General features: G+C 44.5%; 2 protein-coding genes across 6 annotated transcripts; one reads left to right on the top strand and one right to left on the bottom strand.

The window, feature by feature from the left end:
• Positions 1 to 330: 330 nt before the first annotated feature.
• LOC125508697 (uncharacterized) lies at positions 331 to 4506 on the top strand. 2 transcript variants are annotated; one of them, XM_048673470.2, is made up of 3 exons: positions 374 to 3498; positions 3988 to 4077; positions 4210 to 4506. In XM_048673470.2, exons 1-3 carry the CDS (start codon positions 504 to 506, stop codon positions 4332 to 4334), a joined length of 3210 nt encoding a protein of 1069 aa, XP_048529427.1. In that variant the 5' UTR covers positions 374 to 503; the 3' UTR covers positions 4335 to 4506. The 2 variants fall into 2 exon arrangements, with proteins under 2 accessions (XP_048529426.1, XP_048529427.1); XM_048673469.2 differs by having other exon boundaries at positions 331 to 3498; positions 3988 to 4506.
• An 823-nt stretch (positions 4507 to 5329) lies between these two features.
• LOC125508698 (protein MALE DISCOVERER 2) lies at positions 5330 to 9061 on the bottom strand. 4 transcript variants are annotated; one of them, XM_048673473.2, is made up of 8 exons: positions 8681 to 9061; positions 8473 to 8593; positions 8281 to 8368; positions 7582 to 7698; positions 6780 to 7099; positions 6485 to 6675; positions 6248 to 6380; positions 5330 to 6141 (listed from the first exon to the last, which is right to left on the bottom strand). In XM_048673473.2, exons 2-8 carry the CDS (start codon positions 8564 to 8566, stop codon positions 5555 to 5557), a joined length of 1530 nt encoding a protein of 509 aa, XP_048529430.1. In that variant the 5' UTR covers positions 8567 to 8593; positions 8681 to 9061; the 3' UTR covers positions 5330 to 5554. The 4 variants fall into 4 exon arrangements, with proteins under 4 accessions (XP_048529430.1, XP_048529429.1, XP_048529432.1 ...); XM_048673472.2 differs by having other exon boundaries at positions 8684 to 9061; XM_048673475.2 differs by lacking the exon at positions 7582 to 7698 and having other exon boundaries at positions 8681 to 9060.
• Between the last annotated feature and the right edge of the window lie 1207 nt (positions 9062 to 10268).

Here is a 10268-nt window from a genome sequence, read left to right as displayed (position 1 = left end):
AAAAAATATCCATTTATGTGTGTTTATGTTGATTGTGTGCATTTTATTTATGCAGAAGTCGGATGTGTGCTCATTGTGTTTATATCATCATTTTAAGTCAATAAAGTTCACATTTTATTGAAAATTGCGAAAGAAACTAAAAAAGAAAAGTGATGTATGACATTCATTTCGTCGCGCGGTTTTGATCTCGCCTGTCTAGTCAGAGTTTAACCTGACCATACCTTTGACCATCTCCATCAAGCACCCAAAATTCAAATCTCATACAATTCCACGCCGCCGTTTCGGCGTCCTTTTTAATCGCGCATGTTCAGACTTCAGACGCTCGTTCATTCATTAGAATCAGAAGAAACAGAAACGCATACCGTTCCACGGCGCGATTTGCCCGCGGTAGGTACAGTACAGGGAGGAAGAAGAAATCCGCCGCAGAATCGCGACGATTTAAGGCGCCGCAACGAGCTCTCATCCATAGTCAGCCACCTAGAATCGTGGAGCTACACCCGGCCATGGACTCGTCTCCTTCGACAACACTACTGGCCTCTCTCGTCATACTTATGGCTCTTGTCTCGCCCATCGCCGCCCTGCCGCCGTCCCTCGGAGTCGGAGAGCAAGCAGGAGCGCTCCTGGCCTGGAGAGCCACCCTCGGCGGCCAAAGCCAGCACGCCCTGCGGTCCTGGGGAAACACGTCGACGCTCTGCAGCTGGCGCGGCGTCAGGTGCGGCACGCGGCGCCGGCCGGTGATCACCGGCATCCACCTGCGCGGGACGCGGCTCGCAGGCACTCTCGAGTCCCTCGACTTCGCGGCCCTGAGGGACCTGACGAGCCTCGACCTCTCGCGCAACAGGCTCGCCGGGACCATTCCTCCGAGCATCGCGGCCCTCGGCGAGCTGCATGCCCTGCAACTCCAAGGCAACCAGATAAGCGGCTCCATCCCACCTTCTCTAGCAAACCTCACGAAGCTGCATCTCCTGATGCTCCATGACAACCAAATCTCCGGCGAAATACCAGGACAGATAGGAGAACTGGGTACCCTTGTGAGCCTAGACTTGTCAGGCAATCGGCTGGTTGGTAGCATCCCCTGTGAAATAGGCCACCTAAATCACCTGGTCACGTTGGATTTGTCTGACAACAAGCTTTCAGGTCCAGTTTCATTCTGTCCAGTTAATAACTCCACAGTAATTTTAGAAAATCTGAATAGGCTGTCATTATCCAGGAATAACCTAGCAGCTCCCATTTCCAAAGATATTGTGAATTTATTCAGCCTCCAGCACCTAGACATGAGCCAAAACAACTTTTCAGGCTCGATCCCGGGCGGTATTGGTGACCTGAACAAACTCACATTCCTGCATCTTTCAGATAATCAGCTTTCGGGACGAATTCCTCCGGAAATTGGAAAATTAGCGAGGCTTAAGCAGCTTAACCTTAGTGCAAACCATCTTGAAGGCTATATTCCAACTAGTATAGGAAACTTAACACGGTTAGCAACTCTAAATCTTTCGGCTAACGAGCTCATCAGACCCATCCCTAAAGAAATAAGGAATTTAGTGAACTTGGAGTGTTTGGGACTAGGGCAGAACAAACTTACGGGGTCCATTCCAAACAGTTTGGGGAATTTGACAAGACTCACCACATTGGACCTTCACGATAACCAACTTTCTGGAAACATCCCTGGAGAGCTAGGTTATTTAGTGAACTTGGAGGAATTGAACATTTACAACAACACACTAAGCGGCTCCATCCCAAGTAGCTTAGGGAACTTGACTAAGCTCACTACTCTATACCTTTGCTATAACCAATTGTCTGGATCCATTCCACAAGAAATTGGAAACTTGAGAAATCTTGTTTGGTTGACGCTGAGTTCTAACAAACTCTCCGGTTCCCTGCCATCCGGTCTTTGTTCGGGAGTCCGGCTACAAAATTTCACCGCTTATAACAACATGTTGGTTGGACCCTTGCCAACAAGCTTGCTAAGATGCACAAGCCTGGTACGGTTTCGTCTTGAACGAAATCAGCTCCAAGGAGATATCTCTGAGATGGGGGTTTATCCGAATCTTGTGTACATAGATATCAGCTCAAATAAACTATTTGGTCAACTATCTCATAGCTGGGGTGAGTGCCACGGACTTTCCATGTTGCGCGCTTCAGAAAATGGTATCACTGGAGTCATACCACCAAGCATAGGGAAACTGTCTCAGTTGAGGATACTTGATGTTTCATCAAATAAACTCGAAGGACATATTCCTCCAGAAATTGGCAATATAATGACATTATTCAATTTGAGCCTCGGCAACAACTTGCTCAGGGGAAGTATACCGCAGGAAATTGCGTCTCTAAAAAATCTGGAGTATTTGGATTTATCTTCGAACAACCTAAGTGGGCAGTTAGGGGGATCAGTTGGGCAGTGCTTAAAGCTTCGCCTTCTGAATTTGAGCCATAATCAACTCAATGGTAGCATTCCTATGGAACTAGGGATGCTGGTAAACCTGCAAGGATTGTTAGATCTGAGTGAAAATTCATTTAGTAGCATGATACCAACTCAGTTGGGTGATCTTAGCATGCTTGAAGCCTTGAATCTTTCACATAATGCATTAAGCGGCAGGATTCCGCCATCATTTCAACGCATGAACAGCCTCTTATACATGGACGTGTCTTATAACAAACTTGAAGGGCCAGTGCCACAAAGCAGGCTCTTCAAAGAAGCTCCAACCGAATGGTTCGTGCATAATACACATTTATGCGGTGATGGTGTGAAAAATCTGCCCCCTTGTGACCACACTTCAAGCTATCAAAAAGGAAGGAAGCCTAGAGCTATTTTACTAGCTATAATACCTGCCACTGTGACTTTTATGCTCATTACTGCACTAGCAACATGGCAATGTAAAAGGAAGAAATCCAAGGCTGAAAGTGGAAAGGGACTGGAACAGGTCAAGATGTTCGCCATCTGGAACTTTGACGGGGAAGATGTGTACAAGAAAATTATTGACGCCACAAAAAGATTCAGCGATGCTCACTGCATTGGAAGCGGAGGGAGTGGATCTGTCTATAGAGCCCAGTTACCAACAGGTGAAATATTTGCAATAAAGAAGATTCACACGATGGAAGATGACAAGCTATTCCATCGTGAAATAGATGCTTTGATTCATATTCGGCATCGCAACATTGTGAAGTTATTTGGCTACTGCGCTGCTGCTCATCAGAGATTCCTTGTGTATGAATATATGGATAGGGGAAGCTTAGCGAAATCTTTGCAGAGCAAGGAAACTGCAATTGAGTTGGATTGGACAAGAAGATTAAATATCACTAAGGATGTTGCAAATGCTCTGTCCTACATGCATCATGATTGCTTTGCACCGATAGTCCATAGAGATATAACTACCAGCAACATTTTGCTTGATATGGATTTCAGTGCCTGTATTTCAGATTTTGGTCTAGCAAAAATACTAGATGGAGATGCATCAAACTGTACAAGGCTTGCTGGGACGAACGGATATCTTGCCCCAGGTAAAATTATATCTATCGGTTAAATCTTTGTGTTGTTATGTTTTCTCCATCTCGTAAACGTTTTGATGAGGTCATTATTTGGTGAATTTGTAATAAAACGTTGTAACAGGTTAGTTTTTATGCATCTATAATGATGAGGCCGGGGGGAATAAAAGCGTTCATTATCTGAAAAACTAAATATCTGTTAGTATTTACTTTTCTTATGGTCACTAGATGTAGAACAGTTTACCATGCAGTCCTCGACAGTACACATTTTGTATCTAATGTGTGCAATACACATTAGCCACATCAATCATTGAGCCCATTTGTTTCACTAACTACTTGTTAGCAATTTGTAATGATGGACATTGGCCGTGTGCGCGTCTAGGGAAGATTCCAAGTGATTTCCATTTGTGTAAAAACACTAGCTTCATCGATACATATATAGTACTTTTTGCATCTATACATACACATTCACAAAAGGCTAACTCGTCAATATTGGCATAGCAGAGCTTGCGTACTCAACAAGGGTGACAGAGAAGTGCGATGTCTATAGCTTTGGAGTACTCATGCTCGAGTTGTTCATGGGACATCATCCAGGTGATTTTCTTTCTTCCATGGCCAACAGAAGTACATCACTTGAGGATTTGTTGGACATCCGGCTCCCATTCCCTGAAACTGAGATCGCAAGTGAAATATTCAAAGTGATCGTGTTTGCTGTTTGTTGCATAGAACCAAATCCATCATACCGACCAACGATGCAACAAGCAATCATGGTGTTCTCTACAACTGAAAGACCTGATGATCAGCTTGATTGTCTGCAAACTGACATTGTCATCCCTTCCACCTGGTCGTGAATATGCTCAAGACATTTTTTTTCTTCATTTAACTACAGAATGTTTGCAGTACATCATTTGTATGGTGTTTCATTTTTGCATGTACATGCCATGTACAGTTTATGTTGGTTGTAAGAAATTAAGAGAAAAATTTGTTACTCCCTCCGTGCACAAATATAAAATGTTTTGGATATTTCAATATGGACTACATACATACTCAAACAAGTGAACGAACACACTAAAACGTGTCTATATACGTTCAATTCATAAAAAACTTAGAACACCTTATATTCGTGAATGGAGGGAGTACTAGTTAGGTTCTTGTAAATATTTCTATCGCAGGGCTCTTGCTGTCTATCCTATGTGTGATTTTTGAAGAATTATAATCCTTACGAGTTTTCTCTACATTCATTATTTGATTTGTAGGATTGCAATCCAAGGATTTTTTTTTTTCATAGGATTAAGTTTGAGTGGTGTGCTAGTGATAGGCTTCTCAATATTTAGAGTGGTTTTGTTTAGCATGTTCGTTCGAGTAGTTTGATAGTTTTGTTCTTTCCCTCATTTTTTGGCAAGACCATTGTTTGCAAACTTTGTACTCAGCGATGTAATAACTTAAGCCATATGCATCTCATGATGCAGAGAGCGGGCTAATAAAACTTTTTCTATCAACTTTTACGATGGTGGAATATGGAGCACTGTCTATGTATTCTACATGTATTTATTTATTTATTTATTGCGAATAGTATGCTACATGTATTAATTAGATTATTTATTTATTTATTTATTGCCAATAGTATGCTACATGTATTAATTAGATGGTTTCCTAGGGATACATGAGAAATAATAGAAATGCAAATACGGTTAGAAAAGCCTGAATTTTCATTGCAGAAAAGTAGACAGGACACGTGATGTTTTGTTAACGAAGTTCATCTTCATGGCTAATCCCAAGGCATGGTTACGGGCTCACCTTCCCATCTACCAAATCACATAAGTATAATTGTAGCCTAGTACACATATTCAACACAATTTTAACAAATACTCCGTATACGTCAACAATAATAATTACTATTCCTTTCAACTTTAAGAAATATGCAGGATCACAGTGATCCAAGGACAAAAACAAATTGGGGCCAAAAGGAGTGTACCATATCATACAAAAAAGTAACGAAGAAGAAACTAAAACGCAAAATCTAGTAAGTACGTACAGTATAATTATCCTTCCCTTTATACTGTATGTCATTTCAGGTGGATGCCGTGGACATGATCTCGAGCTCAGCCCACCACAGCGGGTTATTCCTCGGGGTCGTCTGCTCCGGCGACAGTCTGACGGCGCCTTTCATCAGCCTCGCGACCTCGCCCATGGACGGCCTCTTCGCCGCCTCGCGGTTGATGCACAGCCTCACGACATCACACAGCGCCGCCAGGTCCTCTTCGGGCACAGGCGACGACGCCCTGAGCACCGGGTCGGCCATCGAGCCGATCGGCCGCTTGCCGTCCAGGTAGCTGGAGGCCCAGAGGACGAGCAGGCCGTGGTCCTCGGAGAAGGGCAGCCGGCCGGAGATCACCTCGAGCAGCAGTATCCCGAACTTGTAGACGATGCTGTCCTGGCCTGCGGATCGCGTCGGCGCCGACGCGTCCGCGTCGTCGTCCTTCCAGAACTCGGTGTCGGAGAACTTGGCCGCGTAGTCCTCGGTGAGGTAGATGGATGAGGAGTTTAGGGTTCTTGGGGTGACAGGAGGGTCTAGCTGGTTCATGTGCTCCAGGCAGTATGTCACTCCCATGATGATGCGCAGCCGGGTAGGCCAGTCCAGGTGCTCTGCTTCCCTCACTGCATCGAAAAACATGGATCGGATGAGCCTCACTGTTTCTGAGAGAGAAGTAGCAGAAGCAAGAACAGCATATGGAAGATATTCAGATACTGATGTGCAGCTCACCGTGCAGATGCTCGAAGAGGGAACCGCATGGAGCGTACTCAAACACCATCATCCTGGTGAACGGAGCGTCGCATGTGCAGTAACCAAGTAGGTTCATGAAGTTCTTGTGGTTCACCTTGGATAACTCAGAGATCTGAAAGAGGAAGAGTTGGTCAGGCACAGACAACGGGGATAGAGCAGTACTACGCTAGTTGAGAACATCTGAGCACTGTTGTAGTTTCGCCTATTACTTCTTACCTTGTTCCTAAATTGCTCCTCGGACCGATCCGACCATTCTTTGGCAGACTTAACTGGACTGGAGGCAACAGCTATTTCAACTCCACTTGACAGGGTTCCCTTGTACAATGCACTGTCAGATACAGTACCAATCACATTGCTGAAATTCTCACACGCCGCCTCAAGTTCGGCCCTTCCTAAAGAAGGAACACCTGCCCACAAGGTAAAGCACACTCAACATCTCCAAGTTCAATCTGTGGCACACATTTCAGATGATGTAATATGGCATTTTAGCTTCAGGTAATAGGAGACTGACCTGTCACAAAGGCTTTCCTTAGCTGTCCACTCAGCCCGGTAGCCCATGGATTGACGGTGTTATCCTTCTTTCTACGGGAGACAAGTAGATACACAACAGAGGCTATAACCACAAGGCCAAGCACTCCACTGATGCACACTGCGTAGATAGCCCAGTGAGGCACAGAAGAAGACTCGTTGGTTTCAGCTTGCGAATACGATGGTGGCAAAGACATGGGAGCCTGGCTTTCATGAAACTGATCAGGAGCCTTAGAGGAAGGTGCTGATTCTTGAAGCTCCCTTGCCTGTAGGAGTTGCCTCAGGGTGTTACTCTCTATGGTTCTGCATATAAAACACCAATATAAATTGAAGAGTCTGATTGTTAAACTTGTATAGTCCACAGTTAGCATATCAGTATTCTCCACGCTTCAAGCTTTAACATATCAATGCTTAAGCTTTACTAATGTAAGAGACAGGCTACACATCCCTTGTACAACAGCTGTCATGTGTACTTATGTTTGGCATTTGCCTTTAACCTATTTTTAGTGAAAATGAGCATGTATTTTCAAGGGGCCACAATAAATTTTTCGATAAAGAACGGATGTTTACCGAAAGATTCAAAAAGTGTGGGTTCTATTTATTTTATTTTGTGGGGAAAAGATTGCAAAGTTTAACTAGTCAAAGTCAAGATTGCCGGTTAAACTGAAACAGAGTATTTTGGTTTTCAACTGCCTGTGTCATGTCAGTTTTACTTTAGAAGTTAGGCCCATCTTACTCAGAAATTCTTACGAAAGGGAAGCTGGTATATAAAGAAGAAGACTGACTTTGTTAAACATTTTCTGCACGATTCTTGCCTTCCATCAGTTAGAACCTCTGAAATAATGATACGCTCTTGCAACTCGTTAGGAATTTCAATTGACAGTTTTTTTCCCTTGACTAAGCTGCAAAGATCATCACATGGCTTTAGATTATGTATATCAAGCCCATAATGTAAAAAAATAGAGATTATGTATCAAGCACTGCAGAAATTTAATTCTGTAATGCTCCAGATGCAATTTACTCCTAGAAATACTGTTTTCCCTAGACCTGAAGGACTTGATCCATGAAGGTAAATTTTTTGGATATTGTCAAAAAAAAGAGGGACGCATCAAGAAATACTTAAGAGTGAAAGCCTTGTTTCACACACGTATCCTAAATATTCCAGAGACAAAATCATAGCTTCCTCTAGAAAGACATCTAGCTGTCCTGCATATTCTCTACTTAATGGTCATGGCTTCTTCTAGACCCCTTTGACTTGTAAATCCATGACGCTACAAATAGAAAAAGACAACGGCGGGCAATATCATGTACCCCTTGAAATCAAAATAGGACTTGTTCGTTGAGTAACTTTAATCACGACTAAGCGATACATACAAGATAACTACTTGCAAATGATTTGACATCTTCACAGGAAAAGAAAAGGTAGCAATCATTTCACCATGAATTTGATCCTACAAGAACAAGAACAGATCAGGCTGACTTACGGCGTCGCCGCTGCGCTGAAAACCTTCTTTTCTCCCAAATTCCATAACCATCCACTTGGGTGCTCTTCTCTGAAACCCATGGCTCGCCCTGAAGCACCAAGATAGACACACAGATGGTCAACGACTGTTCCACTTGAACCAACACAACCATGGCCACTTCCTAATCACAAACCCATGGGAAATCCATCTCACCTTCTTCACCGAGGGCGGCACAAGACCCATGCCTCTCAGACAAGAGGAAGAAGAAGAGCAAGAGCTGCGCCGCTCTGATGCTCCAGACCTCCATTCCGCCCCCAATGGAGTCCAGGCAGCTCTGCAAGAGGGTAGTAAAAGACAGTAAGAGCAGAGCAGAACGGGAGACGATAAAAGGAAGGCAAAGATTCCAACTTCTATATACCACCACCTAAAGCTGCTGAAATCTTGGGCACGATGGAAGCACACGCCGTTCCATGCCGCCTGAAGAAACGAATCGGGTAAAGTGTCTCCGCTACTCCTTACAAGGTAAGTGGAGCAGCGGGGCAGAGTGGGATTTTTGGAACGAGCAAGTAAAGAATCCACCACCCCTCGCGGATCTTGTGTCTCGAGAGCCGGAATTTCAAGTGGGGAAAACGCGCTCACGGAATGTGGAGAAGGAGAGGAGTGGCAGGAAAAGGCTGGGATGATTTTGTGCCTGTAAAGATGGCTAAAGGAGGGAATCGAGAGAAGAGGAGGCAGGGCGCGGGCAGTGTGCTGGGAACGGGATGAGCTGGGAGAGGCCGAGAAGGCAGAGGAGAAAGAAGAGCTCGGAGCGCAAGTCAGTCCAGGACGCGGAATATTGGAACTGGAGTGTACTTTTGGGTGGATCGGAGGCAGGCGTGGATGTCTGCCTGCCTGCCTGTCTGTTTCAGGCCAGCCAGGTACCGTGCACACATGGCAGCTGGAAATTTCCCTCCCTTTTCTTTCCCTTATTAACTCTTCTTGTTATGCCTGAAATTGCGCAGTGATTTTGCGGGAATTTCACCGGAATCAAGTCGTTGTCCACGGGAACATGACATGGTTGTACTCGTCATCTCGGGCATTTCCAAAGTTGATCCCAAATCAGACAGCCTATTCGTCCCCGGAGCGGTGGAGCTCAGTCCGCGAACAGTGATAAACTTTACGGGAGTACAGATCGTCGCCGCCATATAGTATATTGACATCCCCGGCTGACTAAAATACCCATTCCGGTTCACTTTTCTTTCACTCTACCCTTGCTTTGTATCCGCATCCTCCTCTTTCGACACCGTCATTGTATCTCTCCGGCCGCCGTCAAGGCACCGTAGGACATCCGCAGCCGCCACTAACGCGCTTGCCCTACTTGGACTACATCGCGGTTCATGATTGTTTCATGCGCGATCTTTTGGCAGCACGTGCATGATTTGTTTCATGCGCGAAAGCACTCTACGACATACACATCATCCATGAACAGAATGTGAGGTCAATATCACACCGATGGTACACCATTTGCCACTCCGTCATGAAGTTCTGCGACGCAGTTGAACGTGTGGAGACGATGTTGCCATTGGGTGTGTCAACCATGGAGATCGTAAGTTTGCTTCTTCTTGCTCTACATGTTGGTTAATTCATTCATTCACTCAATGTTTCTCTACACATTGTATAGGTTGGACGCTCTGTCGTGAAGTACTGGAGGACCGTGGGCAGGCCATGCACACACATACATTGCTGAATGAAGCTTAAGGATCAACTTGTGTGGGACGACATGTACCGGCTCTGATTATAGTATCAATGAATTTGGACTTAGTGAATTCGAACAACTTGTTGAACATCTGGTTATATCGTTGAATTTGAACTATTGTTGTACTAGAGATATTTGCATGCTACTTATGGATGAATTATGCTATTTTCTATAATTACTTTGAGTGTTACGGGCTTGGTTTAGTTAAATAAATGAAATGTCGTTTGTTTTATGTAAATTATGCCTGAACTTTGATGAATTATGTCGTGTTTGA

This window comes from Triticum urartu, chromosome 5A (genome assembly GCF_056163025.1).
Source record: "Triticum urartu cultivar PI428250 chromosome 5A, HENAU_Tu73, whole genome shotgun sequence".
Taxonomy (NCBI): Eukaryota; Viridiplantae; Streptophyta; class Magnoliopsida; order Poales; family Poaceae; genus Triticum; species Triticum urartu.
The sequence above is the reverse complement of the archived record's forward strand: the minus strand, read 5'-3'. Positions and strand labels throughout refer to the sequence as shown.